The sequence below is a fragment of the Herpailurus yagouaroundi genome, unplaced genomic scaffold, assembly GCF_014898765.1.
Source record: "Herpailurus yagouaroundi ecotype Mexico unplaced genomic scaffold, PumYag 140, whole genome shotgun sequence".
Lineage (NCBI taxonomy): Eukaryota > Metazoa > Chordata > Mammalia > Carnivora > Felidae > Herpailurus > Herpailurus yagouaroundi.
Window position 1 is genome coordinate 69,222,642 of NW_024412395.1, and position 24,295 is coordinate 69,246,936.

General features: G+C 38.9%; 1 protein-coding gene across 1 annotated transcript; it reads right to left on the reverse strand.

The window, feature by feature from the left end:
* Window positions 1-1,541: 1,541 nt before the first annotated feature.
* Window positions 1,542-24,069, reverse strand: SLC40A1 (solute carrier family 40 member 1). The gene is made up of 8 exons (XM_040475626.1): window positions 23,709-24,069; window positions 23,142-23,209; window positions 17,148-17,307; window positions 14,831-14,946; window positions 13,671-13,797; window positions 6,370-6,615; window positions 4,868-5,524; window positions 1,542-3,145 (listed from the first exon to the last, which is right to left on the reverse strand). Exons 1-8 carry the CDS (start codon window positions 23,749-23,751, stop codon window positions 2,832-2,834), a joined length of 1,731 nt encoding a protein of 576 aa, XP_040331560.1. The 5' UTR covers window positions 23,752-24,069; the 3' UTR covers window positions 1,542-2,831.
* Window positions 24,070-24,295: the final 226 nt, after the last annotated feature.

A 24,295-nucleotide genomic window follows, 5' to 3' on the forward strand; every position in this document is an offset into this window, starting at 1 on the left:
TGCCCCAGCCCCCCATAGCCGGACCACACCATTACTTCCCAATAGTCCTTCCAGGGCCAATGCTCCATTTAGCACGCCTCCTGCACTGTTTTTCTGTCTTCTGATAAACAGGAAAAAAATTTCTTATACCTTATCTTTCTTTTTGGGGGGTTGGAGGTGGGGAGAAATGAAAGGTATATCAAGCAAGCCACCTGTTTCAAGAAAAAAAAATGGGGAAAGGCATAGTTCCTTAAGGTAATGAAGATGGCTTTCTGCATTTAGTAAGCAAAGAATGCCTATGTTGAAAAAAGGAACTTAAAAACCACGGTAGGAAACCTGCATGGAATAAGGCATAAAAAAATGTAATAATTTGTTTTTAACTGGGAGCAAAATAAGTGACTCTTTTAGGAAATGTAATTACAAGCTAAGCGAAGGACAATTCTCGTGTCTCTAATCCGCTTCACTCATTGGTATCACCTGATTGTCCCTGTAGATATTTGAGTTTGTCCCCCTATTTAGAAATACACCCAGACACAGGCTCTGTTCATCTGCCCACCCCTGCCCTACTTCTATGCCTGGGGCTGTAAACAGCAAAGGCTGCCAGGCCAGCGGTGACACCCCTCCCCTCCCCTCCCCTCCTCTTCCTGCTCTCCACAGCACTCTGCAAAGATAAGCAAGGTGGCTGTAAAAATTCCTTTCGGCTCTCCAACTCCAGGCTCCTTCCTCCTACACAGGCCCCTCTCTCTCCAGACCCTCAATTTGTCAAAATGCCCACATGAAGAGCCGCGAACTTCCTTTGTTAATATGGTTCTATTCATCTTACAAGGTCACAGGCCTTCCATTAAGGCTGCCAAACTCAGGGCAGAATTCAGACCACAGCTGACCCCTGTGGGAGGGAGCAGAGGGCCTGTTCAAGACAGCAGCCAAACCTTACGGAGGCATCTGCCGTCTGTCCATAGGCCACAAGCAGGTCTGGAGCTTCGGGGTGCAGGCAAAGGTTCTCAAGGCCCCAATTTTAGGGGAAAGAAAAGGAGCCTCTGATTAACCATGTCAGAGTCAAATCTGCATCCCAGGAAGAAGCTGTCTGGGGTACAGATCAAGTCTTCATTAACATTTGTCAAGTACAGAATGCGGCTTTTTTTTTGGACTACAGCAGGAACCTAGAACTCTGTCGTTAGGCCCAATTCCTAGTACTGATACCACCTCATCCGATAGTCCACAAAGCACTTCCACATGACTTCTCTTATTTGACTTGGTCAGGAAAAGCTGTGAGGTGGGTGGAGTTGGCTTTATAGTATCATCTCCAATTTACAGAAGATGAGATAGAATTCAGAGGGCTTCATGTGACTTCTTCAAGGTCAAGGAATGAGTAATGAGTTCATGTTTACTATATTTGTATCCAAACCACCATAAACTGTACATATGAACAGTGGGATAACACTAAAAATTATGAATTATTATGAAACTGCAGAGGAAGAAAATACCTTATCCAAAACAGATGTTCTATAACAAAACTAATATTAAATAACTGGGGAACGCAACTCAGGAAAAAGGACTCAAGATTTTAAAAATGTTTTTTATATAGAAATATGTTACAAAGATTTTACAACATAGTAAATCATTATGTCATACCATAGAAAGAAGATGAAACCTTAAGAAAAAAGAAGAAAGTGCTCATAGTAACGGATTGCAGTCTCCATGAAAGTGCATAAACGGTTAAGGCAAAGTACCATGTTGGTACTGACATGTTGCAAAAGGACTCGGAAAACAGTTTTTTAAAATACATACAAAAGTATTTCTTTTCTTCCATTCTTCTCAAAGACATTTGAACGGGATACATTTATAAACGGTCTTGCTCTACAACTGTGTAAAAATAACTCCTTGGGTACAAAACAGTGAAAGTAAAAATGCTCTAGCTGAGCACATTCAAAAGTCAATCTGATGATTTTAAAACAAAACCTTTCCAAGTGTGAGCTTGCTTTCTACATTTAATCTACCAGGCTAAAAGCATGCTCCCTCCTGTTCCAAGACAGAGATCATTAATGATAGCGGAGTTGAATTCAGATCTTGCTCTCCTGGGTGACTTTGAGCTTCTAGTTTCTATGGCCAAACTATCAGCGTATTTGAAGTCCTTATGCATTTACTGTTATATATCTACAGCTTTGTTTCTATCTGCAGCTTACAGGAGAGCCATTTTCTGAAGTGTTATATATGCTTACTACAGTATTTCACCATGATAATAAAGATACAAAGGTGCTCTCTCAAGTTATACCGTAAATCCTATTTGAGAATTCTAGTTAAGTATTTCATTTTCCACATATATGTAAATCCCTTATGATCGACAGGATCAATAAGAATAACACTGGTTATCAAACTCTCCTCTTCATACTTGAAGCAGAATTTGTTTTTTTTATAATGTGAAGAACATGCTAAAAGAAAATAAATTAGCTAGACTTGGACAAGAATGAGTTTTAAGGAAAAATGACATATCTGAATTCTTGCACAGATAATAAATATCTCCCAAAGAATAACTTAAATCACGTGACTAACTGCTCTTCGTGTAAAATTTTATCTACTCCTGAGAAATAGGGAAAAATCAGTGTTACCTTTCTCCACATTTAAACTGAGTTTTTCTTTTCCTTTTTTGATTTTTTTCCCCATCCTTAAGTGTAAGGGAAATTAACCAGTTCATTTCCTCTGACTTAAGTCTTGTAAATAGCTTCTAGCCCTCAGGGTACAACTGGGGTAAAACCAGAGAGAAACACCTAGCTGTTTATTGGAATTCTGAAGTACAAAATAAGCATATGTGCTCTGTGTAATCTAGTAACAGGGATAGCAACAGTTAAATGGTCTCACACAACAGATATATTAGTTTGATTTTCATTCGTAACTTCTTTTTCCTCAGGACAACAGGCAAACATCTTGCTGCCCAGAGTTTTCTGGGCAAATCGAAAATACATGATGTGGCCCATTGCCACAAAGGAGACTGAAATCAGTACAAGCAAGCCAAAAGCTTCAGGATTCGGAGCCAGGATAACCATGATGAAATGCAGAAGATCAAGAAGATAGTTCATGGAGTTCTGAACACCATTTATAATGCCTCTTTCAGATTCAATTACATTTTCTTGCAGCAACTGTGTCACAGTTAAATCAAAGGACCAAAGACCTATTAATAGAAGATATCTGTTAAACACTGAATTTTAATTTACAGCTTTACATTTCACATTTACATTTTAAAAATCTGTTGACGTGGACAAAATATATATTCATCCCTATTATCTTGAAGTCACCATGCATATATTCATCAGAGCCTTGCCTTGCAGAATTCTTTTTCATTAATAAATACTTGGTGTTGTATATAAGTGTTGAATCAATAAATTCTAGACCTCAAACTAATATTACACTGCATGTTAATTAACTGGAATTTAAATAAAAACTTGAAAAATAAAAATACAATAAATAAAATAAAATAAAATAAAATAAAATAAAATAAATAAAATACTGGGTTGCTAGTGGCTTCAAGAAATGATTTTTTATAGCCACCATACTAAAGTAAGTCTAATCTACAAACTTCTTAATTCTATTTTTTGTGATTATTTATACTACAAAAGCAAAACTCTGAAATCAGAGACAATAAATCTTACTGTAAGTACTAGTGTTTTTAAAGCCTACAGTGAATGTACTAATATACTGTTGTGGTTAAAGTTTAAGGACTTTAAGTGATTATTACATTTACTGCTTGGTTTCTAAAGCCCCTGTAATAAAGCTGTCTTGCTTGAATATTAATTGTCTTTGATAAATTAATGAATTGCTTTGTATCACAAGATAAATATGGTTTCATTTAAAGAAAAAAATTCAGGCAGAGATAATTCATCAGTACTCTATTAATAATTACTTAAATTTTACTTTGTAAGAAGTCATTACATTGTGTTTCCTTCCAGAGCTATAAAATCCACTTGTTTGGCAAAGTATACTGTAAATACACATAAGCTAGAGAGGACTTTTGAAGGATTTTTTTTTTTTTGAAAACAAAAACACTACCTTTTTTACCTTGTCCTATACAAATATTTTCTAACTCATAGTCCTTTTAGTAGAGTTATAGCAATATAAAGACACTAAATCACTAACTGGCATCATTATAACTAATATATTTTCAAAAAATAAGTTGCATCAGGGTGCCTGGGTGGCTCAGTCAGTTGAGCATCTGACTTCGGCTCAGGTCATGATCTCATGGACTGAGTTCGAGCCCCGCATTGGGCTCTGTGCTGACAACTTGGAGCCTGGAGCCTGTTTTGGATTCTGTGTCTCCCTCTCTCTCTCTCTGCCCCTCGCCTGCCTGTGCTTTGTCTCTCAAAAATAAATAAATGTTAAAAATTAAAAAAAAAATAAATTAACTAAAAAAAATAATAAATTGCATCAAGAGTAACACTTAAGATACTCATTTATTAAAAAGTTTAGGGGCGCCTGGGTGGCTTGGTCGGTTAAGCGTCCAACTTCGGCTCAGGTCATGATCTCACGATCCGTGAGTTCGAGCCCCGCGTCAGGCTCTGTGCTGACAGCTCAGAGCCTGGAGCCTGTTTCAGATTCTGTGTCTCCCTCTCTCTCTGCCCCTCCCCTGTTCATGCTCTGTCTCTCTCTGTCTCAAAAATAAATAAACGTTAAAAAAAAAAATTTAAAAAGTTTCAAGCCCTAATCATATTTTAAGCATATGTGCATATATACAAACTGTATTTTAAACTATAAAATAGAAATTTCATATGTATGTAAGGATACAGAGTGGGTTTTGCTTAAATTAAGGGAAGATTTCAGATCATTTATCATTGAATCTTCTGAACCCACACTGCAAAAAAGACACTTTAGCTCATTAACATTCAGAGAGATGACTTACCAATTCTAGCAGCAATGACGCCTGCAAACAGCAGACTGACAGACACTATGGGCACAGATTTAGGACTCATCTCTGGGACAATAGTAGCAGGGTCAGACACATTTGACATGTGCATTTCAGGTGTAAAAATGATTTCAGGTATATCTGTAGGTCTAATTGTGGACAGCGGCTCTCCTTGAATCAACCTAGAATGGATATCTTCAAAAGGAGAAACAGACAAGTCCAAGGGGCTTCCAGGCATGAACACGGAGATCACACACAAGATCAAACAGGAAAGCTGTGCAAATCCTGAGATCAGACCAGTCCGAACCAGGCCACATTTTCTACGTAGCCAAGTAAAAGCCATGGTTCCCATTATTCCAGTTATGGCTGATGCTCCCATCAGAATACTGAGGATGGACCCGCTCAGCCCCTGAGTGTAGGCGTACCCTGTGGTGATACAGTCAAAGCCCAGGACAGTCATATAGAGGAAAGCAAGACCCATGCCCGCCAGAAACACTGGCTGGTTGTAATAGGAGACCCATCCATCTCGGAAGGTGCGGAAGGGCTCAGCCATCTGGGAGGCACAGCTTGGCTCTTGCTCATGTTCAAGCTCATGGATGTTAGGGTCTTTCTCACCCATTAGATGAGTTCCCTCCAAGGATTTTGGCTCAGTTTCTGTTAATAAAAGATATTATTATATGTATCAGTATAATATGTATTTTCTTTTACTAACCTAAGAATTTCAGCTAAGAAACAATCTCCAAGTAGCATTTATGTCAAATAAACAAAATACTATGGATATCGCTGTCTCTCACATGGTCTGTCTCCCTCTCTCCATTGCCCCCCTTAGAAATTATACTCCAGAAATGAAGGAAGGAAGGAAGGAAGGAAGGAAGGAAGGAAGGAAGGAAGGAAGGAAGGAAGAAAGAAAGAAAGAAAGAAAGAAAGAAAGAAAGAAAGAAAGAAAGAAAAGTATACTCCCACCAAAGTAAAAGTAAATAACAGGAAAACTCATCAAGTAAAAATATAATAATTGTCTGGAAAAACACAGCATCTTCTTTTCTGGGGCCCTGTTAGGATTCCATTAGCCCAAAAGTCCAACTTGCTCTCTCTTCTTGGGAAATGCCCACCTTCAGTCCTCATTCCCTTCCACTGTTGTACAAATAGCTATGTAACTCTTCTCTTCATAGACTCAGGAATTCTCTTATTCTTTTTCCCCCCCTTGTTTTTCCCATTCTTATGGCTCAATTTTTCCCAGCCATCCCTCAGTTGATTTCCCCTCCATGTCTGCTGCTTACGTTAAGGAAAAGGGCCCGAGGCCTCATTCCAGCTCCCTGAGGTCCAATCCCAAGTTGTTCCTCAGGCTGTCAAAAGCCTGGGTATTGACTCATCCATACCAAAGTGACATATTTAACCTCATGCACGCCTTCAGCAGTAATAAACTGGATGAACTTTCGTCTTCACCAACTTTTAAGGTCTGAACATCAGAATAAAAGGATTGATCGCTGTATTGAGCTTACCTTTATGTAAATTCAGCTGTTTCAATTCAGCTTCCTCTACTTTAGGAGGAGCTTTCACAGCCAGAGCAGGTGTTTTTTGGTAAACCTTCCAGAGCAGAAAGTACTCCACACACATGGACACGAAATTCCACCCCGAAATGAAACCACAGCCAATGACTGCAGAGCCAAACGTCATAATCTGACCAACAGCCATAGGGGCCAAGATGTTGGTTAACTGGTCAATCCTTCGTACTGTAGCATTCATATCTATAAAGGTAGGTAAAGGAGGAAGATAAGTGTGCAAATCTATCAAAGAGAGACTGCCCACTTACATAATACAAACTCATAATCCAAGAGTATAGATTCCTAGAATATAAATTTCTAAAAGCATTCTGTGAACAAACCATTTTGTTAGGAAATAATTTGTCATTTGGAACAAGTCATATTAAATCTGCCTCAAAAATCATGATTCCCTGGGGTTGTATAAATAAGTCTAATATTAGCTTTTAAGATGAATACAATAGTGAGTGACCCTACAAACATGTTTTCAACAAAAATTTATTAAATGCCTATTATGGGCTAGGCATTATTCTATCACTATAAAAAAAAATAAAGAATATCCTGCCCTGTCTTCAGGGAGTTTACCTTCCCATGGGAAAAGAAAGAGTAAATCAATCAATAAATATATATATATATATATATATATATATATATATATATATATATGTATGTATATGTATATGTGTATATATATACACACACACACAGAATGTCATATGTTAATTAAATATTACGGTGAAAAATAAAGCAGAAAAAGGGTGCTGGGAAAAGAGAAATTTCAGTTTTCTTTTTTTTTTTTTATGTTTATTTTTGAAAGAGAGCACAAGCAGGGGAGAGGCAGAGAGAGAGGGAGACACAGAATCCCAAGCAGGATCCAGGCTCTGAGCTGTCAGCACAGAGCCCGACATGGGGCTTGAACCCACAAACCATGAGATCATGACCTGAGCTGAAGTCAGATGCTTAACTGACTGAGCCACCCAGGTGCCCCAAAAGATTTGTTTTCAATATGGCAAGGTCAGGAAAGGACTCCCTGAAAAAAAAAAAAAAAAAAGAGAGAGAGAGAGAAAGGAGTAGGAGGAAAAAGAGTCAGTCCTGTAGATATCAGTGAAAAGAGAATTCCAGACCAAGGGATGTAAAAATGTCCTGGGGCAGGAGGAGCACACCTACAGTGTTAGAGGAACAACAAGGAGGCTGGCAGGGCTAGAGCAGAGGGAGGAAGGGAAGAGGTCAGAGAGGGAGGGTAGACTGGTCTAATCACCTAGGGTCTTGTGAACATTATATGGATGCCAACTTCGTCAATGAATGGGTGAGGAAGCCTTTTGGAGCTTCTGAACAGAGAGGTGACACAGTCTAACTTATGTTTTTAAAGGTTCATTTTGGCTGCTGTGTTGTGAAGACTGTAGCATGAGGATGAGGGAGTTGGTAGATAAGAGCAGAGGCAAGAAGACAGGTAGAAGATGATGTAGCATAAACCAGGACAGTAATAATGGAAATGGGGAAACAGATGTTGGATACACTTCAAAGGCAGAATCAGAAAGATTTGCAAATAGATTAGATATGGGGTGTGAGAGAAAGAGAAGAATTAAGGAGGACTCTGAAGTTCACTGTTGCTGTTTTCTAAGCAACTATTAGAAGGAAAGAGTGGCCATTTACTGAGAAAGGAAAGAATTCAAAAGAATCAGATTTGCAGCAAAAGAACGAGTATTTAGTTTAGAGATGCTGATTTTGATAGGCTACTGACAAGCACAAGGGTGTATCAAGTGGACAGTTAAATATGTCTGCAGTTTAGGAAAGAAGTCTGTGCCAGATTTGGTAGTCATCAGCCAGTTGAGTTTTAAAGCAGTCAGACTGGATGAGGTCAACCAAGGGACTGAGTGTAGATCCAGAAGAGGCAAGATCTGAGGACCCAGTCCTGGGCATGTCAATGTTTAGAGGTCAGGAAGATGAAGAAGAACTAGTGAAAGAGGAGAAAACCCAGAGGAGTGTGGCATCCTAGAAGCCATGGGGCAACACTGTTTCTAAGAGGAGGGGTAATCAACTGGGAAGTGCTGCTGATAGGTCAAGGAAGATGAGTACTAAGAGGAAGCTCTAGATTGGTCACACAGAAGGTATTGGGGGCTTCAAAGAGAGTAGTTCTGGTAGACCAGAAAGGGAAAATGCCTGACTGAAGCTGGTTTAAGAGATTGGTGTCAACTCCAGGAGATATACCATTTATATTATATTTTTAAGTGAGTGGCACTCCCTGGATTCACAATGTAAATGTTGCCCCCCTGGCATCATGAAAAGCAAAGTCCTGACCAGGGACAGGAACTAGAAACAGCATAGACATCTTTTTTTTTAAGATTTTCTGAAAACAGAAACAAAGAAATGAGGTGGTAGAAGGGTAAAAAGAGGTAAAAATGTTTAAGAGAAATATTATTGCACATTTATATGCTGTTGGGGATGACACCATAGATGAGAAGGGATGGAATCTGAACCAACACACAAATGGGAGAGCTACTCTTAGACGGGAGCAAAACCATCAACATGCACAAGAGTGCAGACCACATACGCAGCTGCAGGTGGATGTAATGGGGACAGCATGTGTAACTTCTCATTTCTTCTACTCTCTCAGTAAAGCACAAAGCAAGGTCATCAGTGAAAGTGAGGATGGGAGAGGAGGTATGGAATGTATGAGGAGAAAGGAGAACGTGAAACCTACTCCTCTAAGGAAACAGGAAGGAGGAAAGGGCCACAGAAATTAGTACGATCACCTGGCAGCACAAAAGGGCGAACATGAACCCAATGGTCACGAACTGTAAAACAGTGAAAACAGAGAGCAAAGCTGCATTTTTCTCCAGGCATGTTCTACTGGAGAGTAACAGAAGGAGAGGAGGCCAAGTGAGCTGAGAGTATAAGCTAGGAGGTGAACATATGTGATCAGAATGTCTGACCTGTAATTTCAGCTGAGTAAGGAAGGGAGACAAGAGCGGTCACAGACAGTGAAAATGGCCTGTAGGTGACAACCAGACTGGAAGACTGTTGTGGCTAGGGTATGAGAAGGAATGAGCTGGAAAGACAGGAGGTGCCAATTCAAGACATGAATGCCTAAGATTAAGATTATGGAAGGGGAGGATTTAGTGGTGATGACCAAGTCTAGGACATGACCATGGGAACATAGCAAAATCAGAGCAGAGGACAACATGAATAAAAGAGAGGAAGTCAAGAAAATGACCAATTTTCTTATTCTCTATCTCACAGAGTAGAGTGGAACCAATGAGACAAATCCTTATCAATCATGTGGGGCACCTTAAGACAAAAGCAATAGGTGACTAATAAGTGCATTAGCAGAAAATTGCCTTTATTCCTTCTCTAATTCTTCCTGGTCCTCAACTGCCTTCCAATTAGTCCCATGAGTGTATAATGCTTACATGATAACAGGAGAACTTTGACACGTTTCACCTTTCACTTGAGAGGCAAAGGCAGTTTTCATTGATCTCACACATGACCCTTTTTTGCAGAGGCTTCGCTTTCATCCCACCCTCAAAAAGTTTCCAACTCAGGTGCTAACAGAGAAGTATAGAATAGATTCAAGTAACTCAATATTTTGATTCCCAAAATTGAGTACGAGTGAAAATATACACATGTTCTGAAAGCCCCACAACAAGAGAAAAATTAATTTAGTTAAAATGATTTGTTGTATTTTCACTTCCTCAGTTTTTAAGTGCTCCTGAAGCTTCCTAATGCCACCAATTTCAATCTTTATTATACTTAGGAAGCTAATAATGTTTGTGTGTGATGCAGTATCAGTAACCGGCTTTTATGTTTTGGAAGCAGAATGAACTATATAATGATTTGGGGAAAAGACCTCATCATTTCACTGGTAACAGGCTAGAGAAGAATCTGTCCTCTGAATATGCAAACCCATCCTTTGCACAAATTTCTATTTATTCTTATGTAAACACACATATATGTGCTCATTTAATTGCAATTGAACTATTTTCAGCTGCAGCTGAGGCACAGACCATGACATTAAATAAAGACTTGCTATTATAAAGGGTATATTAAATCTCATAGGATAATAATAATAAGCAGACCTGCTGAGCAAATAGCAGGCAACAGGTTTGTCTACCTTAAATATGAAATCAATTTTTAGTCAATAGAGTTCAAATAAGAAATTTATTGGTCATCTTGATCACAGTAACCAGCAGATGTGTCTTTAGGAAGGAGGATCAAAACAAAACAAAACAAAACAAAACAAAACAAAACACCTCAGAAGCTATAAATAGAGTGGTTAACAAAGAAAATAGGGAAGGAAATAAAACAGAAGGGATAAAAAGTCTGGGAAAAGGAAGTGAGCTTCAAACAGGTTTGACAGGCTAAGGGTCATAGCACAACAGACTACTTTAATAAAACACTAAACCAAGTACCTAGGCAAATTAGCCGACAGATTAATTACCAGTATTTATGTAGAAAAGCAATTCCTTTTCTGGTGATCTCCAAACTAGATGGTAACAGCTGTATTTTGGTCTGATGCCACTGAAATTCTAAAATTTTTTAACCTTCCAGGGAAAATGTCTCTATTTTTTTACCCTCAGTGATACAACTTCCAGTTTTGAAACCTATTCTGAAATCAAGAAACACTGCATTAAGGGAAGGGGAGCAATTACCATCTGGCTCACCACCTCTCCTCCCAGTGCATACAGCTTTTGCCCTTCACAGGCACACACATACAAGGCGCACACAGGTTCAGCATCCCTGTCCAGTCCCCTGCTCGGGTTTCTAACAGTTTTCGCTGGGTTTCTAAAGTTTTCGTTTCGACTTCAAAACGCGCCCTGCACAAACACACACAATTCCTGACTGGAGGACGTGCGTCTGTGTGCAGAGACTCAACCTCAGAGGTGACTAAGGTGTACTTCTTGACATACACTTCTCCAATTTTCCTCTCTCCTCCTCTCTACCTGTTCTATAATTCTGCCTTATAGCAGAAATAGCACCAAAAAATCAATGGTTAGATAGACCCTTGCTGACCTTCTGAACTAAGAAAGTTTCTATCCTATTTTGAAGCATGGTTTTAGTTAATCTTTTAACAAATGCTGAAGAAAGACAACACGGAGGTTTTCCCTCACTAGGCTACTAACCTGCAATACTAGTTGAATGCAGAAAAGCACCACTTGCTAAAAGCTAATTCACAGTGGATGAAACTTCAATAAGCAGCTTGCTTCCTTTCCTAAACTTGAGAAATTCGACTTCACTTGCTAAAAAGCACCACTTGCTAAAAGCTAATTCACAGTGGATGAAACTTCAATAGGCAGCTTACTTCCCTTCCTAAACTTGAGAAATTCCAGAAAGTTAGAAAATAGACTGCAATTATTCCTCTGCAATTATTCCTGATAATAAAGAAAGGCAGCTGAGAAACAGTCATTCATATTCTTCTTGTTGTTCTGGGACGTCAAAAGCCCACAAAGTTATATGGAATCTTTGGTTTTTCTTATTTATTTATATTTGTATTTAGAATAAATGATAAATTCTGAGGAATTTTCACTTTACACAGGGCTTTCTTCCCCCCAGACTGTACAGACTTCACAAGAGTCAAAATGAGTTTAAAATTCATATTAAGAAGGGAGCCTGGGTGGCTCAGTCGGTTAAGCGTCCAACTTCAGCTCAGGTCATGATCTCACGGTTCATGAGTTCGAGCCCCGCGTCAGGCTCTGTGCTGACAGCTCAGAGCCTGAAGCCTGTTTCAGATTCTGTGTCTCCCTCTCTCTCTCTGACCCTCCCCCGTTCATGCTCTGTCTCTCTCTGTCTCAAAAATAAATAAACGTTAAAAAAATAAAATAAAATAAAATTCATATTAAGAGAAAGAAAATCATTTTAAAAGACAACTTTCCCCCCAAATATATTCTACCAGATACATATGTGCTCTATTTTCAAAACAGGTCTTTTTGTACCTTTTGAATTTTAAAACATGGATATGTATTACATACTTAAAATAGCATATTAGAGAAAGTAAATAAGGAAAAAACATACAAAAAAGGACAAAGCCTAATCATATAGTTCAATGTGACAAGAAGAGACATGGAATTATTTCCTATTGGTAAATGATTACAGGAAGAAAAAAATCAACGAGAATCACTACTTTACCTCTAGAAAGAATATCCTGTGGTATATTCACATGTGCTATAAATTCATCCTATATGGACACCATTCTCTAAAATCACTGTGGTATTTGTCTCAACTATAAATAACATTGCTACAACAAAGTGATGATTTAAGCAAATTCTTCTCTTTCTTCCTTTAGACCTTTCACACATTTTCTTTCTCTCACCACCTCCTTTCCTTTTTTTAGCCACATGGCCCAAACAAAGTTGCCTGCTATCCCCAACACTAATCTTGCCTTCTGTGAACTAGAATAAGCCATTTAAATCATCAGCAATAGTTTTCTGGTCTGTCAGGATGGTTGGGCAATAGGTTTGTGATACCCATTATCTCAATGACCAGCACAACTGATTGACCTGATCTAATCAGTGGATAGGTGTACCCTTCCTCCTTAACCCTGTGTAGCTATGAATCTGATGTGTGTCTGTGTCAGGGGGCAGGTAGGGAATATTGAGTGAGGTGAGTTATTCTGAGTACAAGTGATGCTAATGTAATAGGACATGTTGCTTTGTAAGCATTCTTTAGTCTGTCTCTGGCCTCTTATATATGTTTCCAATGGACAACTAAGATTATAAGCTTCTTGAAAACCATATTCTGTCCTCAATTTCTCTAGTATTTGTAACAGCAATTCTATTGCATTGCATATAATATAATAAAAGTTATAGATTATAACTTTAAACTTGAAGGAATTAACTACTAGAGTCCCTTTTGGAAATAAAGTGTTTCCACTTGGTTTGGAGAAAAATAAAAAGCAGTAAATACTAGTCATACTACCATGGTATGAATGAATCAATCTCATGTCAGATTTTCACTGCTCTAAGTATTAAGTAAACATACAGAGACCATGAACAGAATTTAAAAGAAAGAGTTCAAAAGAAACGTTCTTCCATTTGCCAGGTTTGCATACAATAAAAGTTCACTATCTTATAAATTAATTTCATAACAGTGAGATAAATCATTGCACTGAAACTGACAATGTGATAAGACAAAGACTATATTTTCAATTTATGGAAAATAATTTTCAATTAAATACCCAGAAGAAAAGGTTTAACCCTCATTTACTACCTCTGACATAAAGTGAATCCTCATGTAACCCCTTACATTAAAAGAGAAAGCCAAATTACCTGCTAATTTGCTTCTGTCTCCTCCTGCAACAACGACAATCCAGTCCCTTTGGATCGTGATTGCAGTAGCAGTACTGGCCAAATTTGCAATATTTGCAATAGTGATGATCAAGATGTAACAGGAAGTCTAAGGAATTATAGGAAAAAGTTGAGTTAAAAATGTCAGTTTTACCTCACAGGACCTACACCTCACTGTACAGTGTAGTTTGAAATGGTCTTTGGTGGCATAATAATAAAATTTTAAGTTCATTTCACAAAATTGTAAGAAATAATTTTACTTTGTAGACATGAAACCATAAATACCAGTAGTCAAGTTAAAGGGCATAATATCTTCCTAATCCACATCATCTGCAATACACATAGTACAAAAATTATAAAAATCATGTGCACATTTATGTGACATAGTTATCATAAAGTGTTAACATAGCAGTAGTTCTTAATTTCTTCCCAAAATACCTCTTTTGGAAAAAACAATAAAGGGGAAGTGAGAAGACCTGCATTTAAGTCAGAATTATGATACTTCCTAGTTGCACGACAATGGTCAATCAGATAACATCACTTTGTCTAATTTTTTCATTAACAAAATAAAGGGAATATACTAGAAGATTTCTAATGTTCTCCCTGGCTTTGAAACCCTACAGTATGTGTCTAAATAGATAAGAAGATTCAATAGTTACATCAAATCCATTATTTGCCACCACCCCATCTTTCCCCTTTTCCATCAAGCTATCATGAGACCATAGTGTGAGAAGTTATGTAGTCCATGACCCCATACATACCAATTACTATTGGAGGAATACAATTATGACAAATTAATAAATATATGGATTACATTTCTTATGTAATGTGAACAAATTACAGGTTAGTAGCTGAAAACTAATTGACAACTGAAGTATACAATAAACTTTTAGAAATACCACTAAAAACAAATAAGGAAAAAAAATAGGACAAAATTAAAATTCAAACAATATTTAATGAGTGCCCACTATGGGCAAACAAGCAAAAACAAAATATAATACAAACGGTAGAGGATATTAAATGGACACAGAGGGTCAACAGTGTCTTTGTGAAAAGATACCCCCTAGTCTCAAAGGGCTTTCATTTTTTACCGCTACCAGATGTTCTATTTTCTGCCATCAAGAATATCACTGAGAACTTACAAGAACCCATCCATGATACATGGTCAGAAGCTCGTTTTTATGTAAGAAAACCATCATCAGAATGATTCCACACAAGATGACTGAAACATTCTGTACCACCAGCGAAGTCTGAGCCACTGTACAGAGGGAGGAAGCAAAGTGTTCACTACACCAAAATATCACAATGGCCCCATTTTTGTCCACACATTAATGCATACGCAAATTACTATATGAAAAAAAAATTCCTGAAGTAAATCCTGAATCAACTATTTCCAGTAGGACCCACCAGATAACACCAGACCAGTAAAACTTACAGGAAGAGTGAAGTATTCACCATTTTCCTATTAATTAAAGCCATTCATAATGACCACATTTTCATTTAGTTTATTCTCTTGAAAGTTTACTGTCATAAACAGAACTATATTACATAGACAAGATCCATCTTTCAGCTCTTTGTTGCTGAAGCTAAAATCATAACATACAGGAAGTTAGAGAAGAGGTTAAGAAGTCATGGAATCCATAAGCCCCTACGGAATAGGCTGAATCTGATAAGATAGTATGAATACATAGGAAAGATATGTAAAATTCACCAAGAATAAAGCAGCAGTGTGTTCCACTGGGCATTCTAATGCTGTATGCTGCTGCTATGAAATTCTAAGTAACACCTTCCCTCACAGAAAATGCCAGCTTCCTTGCAGTCCGGCACCCATGTAGATAATGTATTGGAGTAAGGACTAAGTACACCAAGTAAGGACACCCACAGTCTTATTTGTAATCTTTTCCCTGCCACTCACCAGGGTAGGTGATCTAGGACAGGATACGTAATGTCTCTTATGTCTGTGTCTATAAGGTGAGGATGATGATACATATGTGCCTTCTTTACAAGGTCAGTATGATGCTCAAATAAAATACTCATGAAAAGTACCCTGAAAAATACAGGGAGTTGTATGCGTAAGGCATAATTATAGCCCTGGTCTTTAAGGGCAGTAAAGCTCATTCTGGCTTAGAAGGTCATATAAAAGCCTCAAACAAACTGCTTTCTGAAATTAGTTTGTAGTAAAATCCCAACATACAACTCATTCTTCTATTGCACAAGGATTAAATACCAACTGCGTGAAGTTTCTAACTTTTAGAACCCCACCAACCAGAGGAAGGAAAGATATGGGAACAGATAATTGTAAGAGTAGAAGTACAATAGCAGAGGTGTTGACAAAGACTCCTGAGAGCAGAGGAAGAAATGATTAAATCAGCCCAGAGACATCGGACATTTTCACAGAAAGTGACATGTGAGCTGATTTCATGGGATAAATGGGAGATTGCTATCCTACCACACACTTTTTCATCTAACTCAACATTCTTTCCCAACCTAGGATTCCAATGCTCAACAATCATAAGGTTAAAAGGTCTCCAAGATATATAATATCCCTGTGTTCCTACAAATAACGATGTGAACAACCAGGAATGTTTTTTGTTTTCTTGTATACAAAACTTAGTTCTATATGTGTTCTGGTATATCCATTCTCAAAACAGACAAATGTCCACCTTGACCATTTCACTAATAGAATCAAGTCCTAGAATTTGATAATCCAAATTGCTCTCTATCCAGGGGCAGTCATCCTTCACTGAAAGAAACATATTTCAATCTTTTTTCAATGTCTAAAATAGACTTGGCCAGGTCTTGGCATCATCAACTGCACAACCCAGGAAAATTGTGACCTGGCTTATTATCTGGATTGCGCTTATATTCTGCATAGCTGAACTGTTCCATCACTTTCTCTCTTTCCTACACATAAAACTGCAATGATTTCAGTACTAATGCTCTAGAATAAATGTCAATATATTACCATTTCTTCTTTTCCACTCAAAAAATTTATAATCAGCTCTCCATGATCCTGACTCAGATATTCTCTCTTCAATCTATAGTTTTCAATTACCCTACACCTGCCTCTATAGAAAACACTGTAACCCAGAGGACAGATGTTAAAGCTGTCCCAGGAACATCACACTGACTGACTCCAGTGCGACTCATGGTTAGAAAGAATGCCAGAGTTAAGCAAACTTTTAATGTTTAAGATGGCTCCCAGAAAAGAACTATGGTGTTAATTATTACCATCTGATATTTATGACTAGCCAAAGATCCAAAAAAATCTATAAGCTTAATATCTTGGCATTCCAATTTTGTGCAGAAGCCCCAGGACCTTCCATGTAGAAGTGCTGACGCTGATCATCCCATTGCTCAAGTATGGCAAGCAGACACACAGTGGGTCAGTCACAGTGGTTTCTCTTTAGCTCAAGCCTAGGTCCCATGAATACAAAGCCTTAGTTTACCACTTCTCACCTTTAAGTCTGGGATTCTTATCCACCCAATCACCAATGATGGCTCCTAGGACCAGAACAGACCCTGCCACCACCAGCCCGTAGACTGCAGTCAAGAGGAGGCTGTTTCCATAGAGCTCTACCAAAAACACAGACACTGCAAAGTGCCACATCCGATCTCCCTTGAATAAGAAAAGAGAAATGTTTTGATGAGATTATTTTTATTTCCCAGGCAATTACACTCAGGAAGTTGCTCCCTTATCAAAATGTACTTTCTGGCTACACCATGAGATTTTTCCAAGTCAACAATTACTCTTTGAATTGAATATTGGTCAAGTGTTAAAATCATCCATCCTGGTCCAATGGAAAATATTCTGGGCCATTTACTAAGTAAACCCAAAAAAAGCATGATATTAATGAAACACACATACTCCTTATCATTCTAGAAAAAAAAAATGTAGTTTCAACACTGAAGAAGGTTTTTTGAGACAAAACTTCTTCCCTTTGTGTCAGGTTTCTACCTGGGCCTGGAATTTACCTATCGTGATTTGAGAGGCACAAAGTAGTGTGCTACTGAACCAGAATGAAACTACAGTATAGTTTACAAACATTCATATGCTTTGAATGTCAAGACAAAGCCAGTTTCCCAATTTGTAAACTGATAAGAATGAACTATATGATCTTTAAAGTTTCTTTCACCTAAACATTCTAAAATATATGCTCTATTTCACCAATAAATTTCAAAGTCAAAAAAAGGCAGGCTCAGAAAAATGAAATTAATATGGGGAAAAAATTAATATGGGCAAATTCTGGTACCACATTTATAAAAATGTCAGAAATAAATGCATAAGCAGCTTTTTATTTGAACATTTTAATATGGATGGGTTTGGAAAGGGTGTAAAGACTACTTATTTTTTCACTGTAGAGTATACAGGAAACGAATTCATTATGGCAGAATGTAGAATAATGAAAATTTTTAAATGAGTCAGGTAAATTAATGCATAAGAAATCTATAATGGACCTTATCATGAGATTTTTGGCTCCATCCCTGACCTCTGACCTGAGTTAACATAAAACAGGACAACAATGTTTTATCATAACCTATCCCTGGAAATCACTACAGGAAACTAAATTCCCAGTCTAGGCTCCTTATGCATTTGACACTATCTGGAAGTACTAGAGTCCTAATTCTTTCCAAAGTTTCTTAACACCTGCTTGATAAATTCAACGTATTAGGACCAAAGTATTATCCTGGTATATCAAATGATTTTTTTAAAATTTTATAAAGCCAAGACAACAATTCTATGCATTCAAAATTTTAAATTGAGTCAGGGCGCCTGGGTGGCTCAGTCAGTTGAGCGGCCGACTTCGGCTCAGGTCATGATCTCGCGGTCCGTGAGTTCGAGCCCTGCATCGGGCTCTGTGCTGACAGCTCAGAGCCTGGAGCCTGTTTCAGATTCTGTGTCTCCCTCTCTCTGACCCTCCCCCGTTCATGCTCTGTCTCTCTCTGTCTCAAAAATAAATAAACGTTAAAAAAAATTTTAAAAAAACAAAATTTTAAATTGATGCACATACACAATAGCAATCCTTTACAATAAACTTCATGTAGACCAGTATTTCTCTGCAGGAATGATTTTATCCTCCAGGGATCACCTGGCAATATCTGGAACTGTTTTGGATTGCCACAACTCTGGGGCAGGGGTAGGAGTACTACTGGCGTCTACAATGCATAGCGCCGTCCCCTACAACAAAGTATCCAGCCCAAGATGGCAACAGTGCCAAGTTAAGAGAAACCTCTACCATGGAGTAGAGGATTGTGAACATAATTTAGGAAGGCAATTCAAAATTAACATCAGATTAGGGCCTTGTCAAATGGGGTGAATATGGTCAAGTAAATCTTAAAACAAACAGTGGAAGCACTATGTCTGTAAGACTGATTCTAACCTGATGGTCTGGAATGTGAGCTCTAGAACATTCTGTGTTCTCAAAGCTCAGCCCACTGCATGGCCCAGGTTACATACACAACAAATAACTATGGAATCAACAAAGGAGTGGATCTGCAGTGAATCCCAGTTGTGAATGAGTCAATATAGAATAAGTGGCAAAAACCTATACTGATTTATCAATAACATTGTTCTGGTACATTAGATTTGTTCCGTGACTGTTCAAAAGTTTGAGGATTAATCAGTACCATAATTCACACGTCTGACACAGCTTTTGTTTGCATTGATAATGGAAAGTTTTTCCACTTAAATTAAGTAGGAATTAAGTTTCAAATACCAATGTACTAAATGATTAAAACTGTATGATAACACACAATTTGTTTGAAACCCATAAAAAGACAAATTTATATTAAGATAAAGAGATCAATAAGAATAACAAACTGCTTCCTTAATCTTTAACAGGAGAAGCAAGTGTAGATTGGATTAGCATACAATGGGAGGGGGTGAGGAGAGGCACTTTATCTTCCTCTCCATCCCTCTGAATAGCTCCCAAGGAAAAGACAAGAAACACATAAATGCCCTAAATGATAGGTGGCCTCCAGGAGTGAATTTCCTTTTTCTTACCATAAGGAATAAAAAATAATACTCCATGACTGTGGCTTCTTTCTTTCCTTTTTTTTTTTTTTTTTTTAACTCCTACTTTTTACCCAAACGAATTTTAGACTCTTCTACAGCAGGCCATCAAAACAAGTGCTAACAAATGAAAATTTTCTTTCTTGCTTATCCTTGTATCCCTGACGCCTCCTTGATGGAGAGGAATAAAACTGCTCCGATTATCCCAATTTCTAAAGGCTTTAAGCTTTAAGAGGCAACAGATTCCACACTCATGAAGCCCAAAGTAGTACAATCTTGAGCCCACCCATTCCTTCCTTACATCCATTTCCTGCCCTCCCATGTGCTCTCACTGTACTTTGATGATTTGTTTACATGTCCATCTACCCCCAGTGGGCTGAGAGCTGAGGGACAACTGAGTATCTGTGAATGAATGATCACAGTCATTAATCCACTTACTTCTTATTGGGAAGCTACTATAAACCCAATCCTACGGCAGGCACTAGAAACTCCACGGTACACAAAAATCAAAGTCCATACTTTCCCACAGCTTGCATCTCAGTGAGCAGAGACCAAACACAAACCTAGAACAGGTCAAATAGTATAAATGCTACAAGGAAAAATGAAGCAGCGTGAGCAGGAAGGTGGCATTTTGCATTAAGTAGTCAGAGACCTCTCTGAGCAGAGACCTAAAGGAAGTAAGGGCTGGAGTCATACACACATCTGGGATATGAATGAAGACAATCCAGAGGATAATGACACAAGATACAAGCAACTGGCCACCCTTTTCCACTGTTGGTTATCTTTTTGTGACTAGACACATTTTTTAAAGCCCATACTAAATCAAATTATAAGCTCCTTGACAACAAGACCCATTTCTTACAGTACTTTGCATTCTGATAGCATAGAGTAAAATGTACTGATGTACTGGCAGATAGAAATAAAGCCAGAAATAAAAAGCATCCAACCCCACACAGATATAACCTTCTACCCTAATACTTCTATTTTCAGTGTACAGGAAACCATGGTTTGGCAGAGTTTTCAGGGGAATGGATAGATGTGTGCGTGTGTGTGTGTGTATACATATATATAAACGGATACACACACACACACAAACACATTTATTTTGTGCTAATAAAATTAGGCAGTGTCAAACAGGAGACAAAACTCAAAGGCAGACTTATCTAGAGTTACTGAGCATTCCTCTTTTGTACTCTTTTGCAATAAGGAGTAAAACTCCACTAAACCTTATATGGTTGTAGATCCTGGTTTGGGGGGATTTTGTTTTGTTTTGTTTTAATCCAACTTTCCACAAGAACTCCCTTAACTCAACTTACTGGGGTAAGTGTCTGCCACTTTTCATATGGGACTTTTAATTAACATGACAAAAAAATCCTCCTGGAACAACTATAGTTACACCCTTTTGGCAAATCTGACCTCACAACCTAACAACAAAAGGTCACATAAACATTAAAGGTAATGAGTATTTAGAAGTGAGATACCTCATTCTCCTAAGACATAGGTCCAGACCACAGGATGGGAATATCAGATGCTACCTCTATTCCTTGTTATTGGTTTTTAAAATACTTAAAAGTAGGGGCACCTGGGTGGCTCAGTGGGTTCAGTGTCCGACTTCGGCTCAGGTCATGATCTCACAGCTGGTGAGTTCGAGCCCTGCGTTGGGCTCTGTGCTGACAGCTCAGAGCCTGGAGCCTGCCTCGTATCTGTGTCTCCCTCTCTCTCTGCCCCTAACCCACTCGCATTCTGTCTCTGTCCTCTCAAAAATGAAAACATTAAAAAAAAAAAATTTAAATACTTAAAAGTATTTTTAAAAAGTACTGAATTAAATGGAAGGAAAACTATAGGTTTAGGTATAATTAAGAGTAGTTTCACTAGATTTCTACTTAGAATCATCAGCTATTGAAAACAAAATCACACCAATTCAACTTTGTTTACATGTATTTGCAGAGTCATCCTTGTCTAAGCCTCTGGGAAGATAAGAGCTAGCCTTTCTAAAAAGCCATCTTTGAACTGCTATTTCTTAAAGAGCTGATAACCTAGCTTAATAATTTCCCAAGGGCATGGGTCCACATTTCCTCTTACAATAGTTTGCATTCATGTCTTAAGGATGATCCAACAGAAGTTTCCAATTTAAAAAGAAAATACTATTCACAAAATTTACCTTAAAAATTCTCTCTCCTTTTGATTTTTTAAAATTAAAAATCATAGGAGGCATACATAGAATTTACTCAAATACTGCTTTTAAACACTAAGAAGAATTGTTTAATTCGAAAGATTCTAATCATTAATCAAACACACACATACAGCATCCTTTTGGGATTATTCTTTTTTGGGACGTTGATGAAGCTAGCCAGGCCAACAGAAACACTGGCCCTCTTCTAGGACCGCATAGGAATTTGGAGAGAGAATTATGAATCATTTGCTGATTTTCAATGGATGATGGTTTTTAAGACAGCTTGAGATGCTCAACAAATATCTACCAACAGATAACATTTTTTAAAAATTTTTTTAATGTTTATTCATTTTTGAGAGACAAGGAGAGACAGAGCATGAGCAGGGAAGGGGCAGAGAGAGGGAGACACAGAATCCAAAACAGGCTCCAGGCTCTGAGCTGTCAGCACAGAGCCCAACAAACTGCGAGATCCTGACCTGAGCTCAACCAACTGAGCCACCCGGGCACTCCAGATAACATTTTTTTAAAGTTTATTTATTTTTGAGAGACAGAGAGAGGGAGTGCACACACAAGAGTGAGGGAGGGGCAGAGAGAGAGGAAGACAGAGGATCTGAAGCAAGCTCTATGCTGACAGCAGAAAGTCCCATGGGAGGCTTGAACTTACTAACCCTGAGATCCCGACCTGAGCCAAAACTGGACACTTAACCAACTGAGCCACCCAGGTACCCCCAGCAGAGAACATTTTAAAGCCAAGAATTTTTATCACCCAGATATTTGTTTTGGATGCCAATTTATATTTAAATTAATCACAGAATGCTATTTTTAGCCTGAATCAGTCACTCCACTATTCTACTGTATTTTCATAGTGCAGTATGCTGGAATTTATCATTTTAACAAAAGAGGAAAAGGGAGAAATAGCTTAAATGTGAAATAGAAGATACATGAGACATTCATCCGTTTTTAGTAGCAAATATTACCATAAGCCTAGTAGCACAAAATACAATTTATTAGCAATGCAAATATTCCTGTCCTTCTATCTTTGGATAGTTGTTCATCTACATAAAGTATGATAATTAAATAACATTTACTAACACCTATGGGAAAATATCTTGGGTGAAAATAACTTTTTGGTTAGAACATGTGTGTTTGGATGGTTTATTTAGCTGCACGGAAAACCTGGAAGGTGACTTAATAAAATTGGTCCAAATGAAAGGAAACAAGAAATTATGCAAGTATGTCGTAAGAATTACTGTACATTGTCACTTACCCAAGTAGACAGAGAATGACCAAGGTAGAGAAGGAATTTTGCCGAGGTCAGGTAGTTTGCTAAGGATCCTGCAAAGACACAGGAGGGGCGGTGGATAAAAAGCGTATTTAGGTCACTTAAGTGAGCTGAGGTTGGAATACTTGCCCGTTTTCTCCTAATAAACACGATCATTAAAACCTAATTTGTGGGACAAACCACATACATTTTATCAAGTCACCGAGGAATCGATGTGTCCAGTTTGCTTAATACCACTCGCTTCAAATCACCACGACCTATTGGTCAATAACTGCAAAACCTCACCTACGGTTAAGAAAGCTCTTGTTTCAACATTCTTTAACTCCGCCTTTTTTTTTTTTTTTTTTTTTTTAAACAAGACAATCCAAACTTCCAGGTCTACTCCTCCTTGTCGGCGTGTAAGCCCTTTCCCCGCATCTTGCAATTCCCTTCTTCCTCGACCCTCACCAAAAGGAGTCCCGAGCACTCCGATCAACAGCTGAGCCACATTCCTCCAAAACTGCGCAGAGCTCCTGGCCTCCACCGCCCACCACCCGCGTTAGGTCAACTCACCGCAGCATCCTCCCTGGTGGTTTTGCTCTCTTGCCTTGGTCATGACCCCAGGCGCCCCCCGCTTGCTCTTCTGCTGCTGCAGCTGCCCTCGATGAGGTGCTTGTTAACAGGAGTGCAAGGAACCGAGGAGAGCACCGCTAAAAACACCACAGCCTTACGCAAAAAGACCCCGACGTCTACTAGGGCAAAGAACAAAAGAGAAACGGCCCCGGGGTCTTCTTTTAGTCTTCTTTCCAAACTTAGCTAACACTGTAGCTGAAGTTGGAAAGGCAAAGCCTTATGCAAGCGGGTGGGAGGCTTCACAGGCCGTGCGAGCCGGATCCGGCACCCCGCGCCGCCGCCGCCGCCGCCACAGCCCGCGCGGCGCAGCCCTGCACACTTATACGGGGCCGGGGCGGAGCTCCCTTCGGCCGCAGGCTCGGGGCCGCCCCCTCTCGCTCTGGGCCAGCCGGGCGTCCCCGCGGCGCGGCTCGGGGCCAGGCGCCCGCCGCCCTCACGCGCCGTGCCGCCCTCCACGCCCTTCCCAGGAGGAGTCGCCAGCCCTGGGCGCGAGTGGCCACCTGGCCACAAACAACCCGCGCGGCCTG

Excerpts from the sequence above, each read along its gene's own strand:
- SLC40A1 (XM_040475626.1), bottom strand. The coding sequence starts at position 23,751 with ATGACCAAGGCAAGAGAGCAAAACCACCAGGGAGGATGCTGCG. Across the intron at positions 14,947-17,147 it reads TAAGAATCCCAGACTTAAAG|TGGCTCAGACTTCGCTGGTG; the intron begins GTGAGAAGTGGT and ends CCCTCTGTACAG. Across the intron at positions 5,525-6,369 it reads ACAGCTGAATTTACATAAAG|AAACTGAGCCAAAATCCTTG; the intron begins GTAAGCTCAATA and ends TTTTATTAACAG.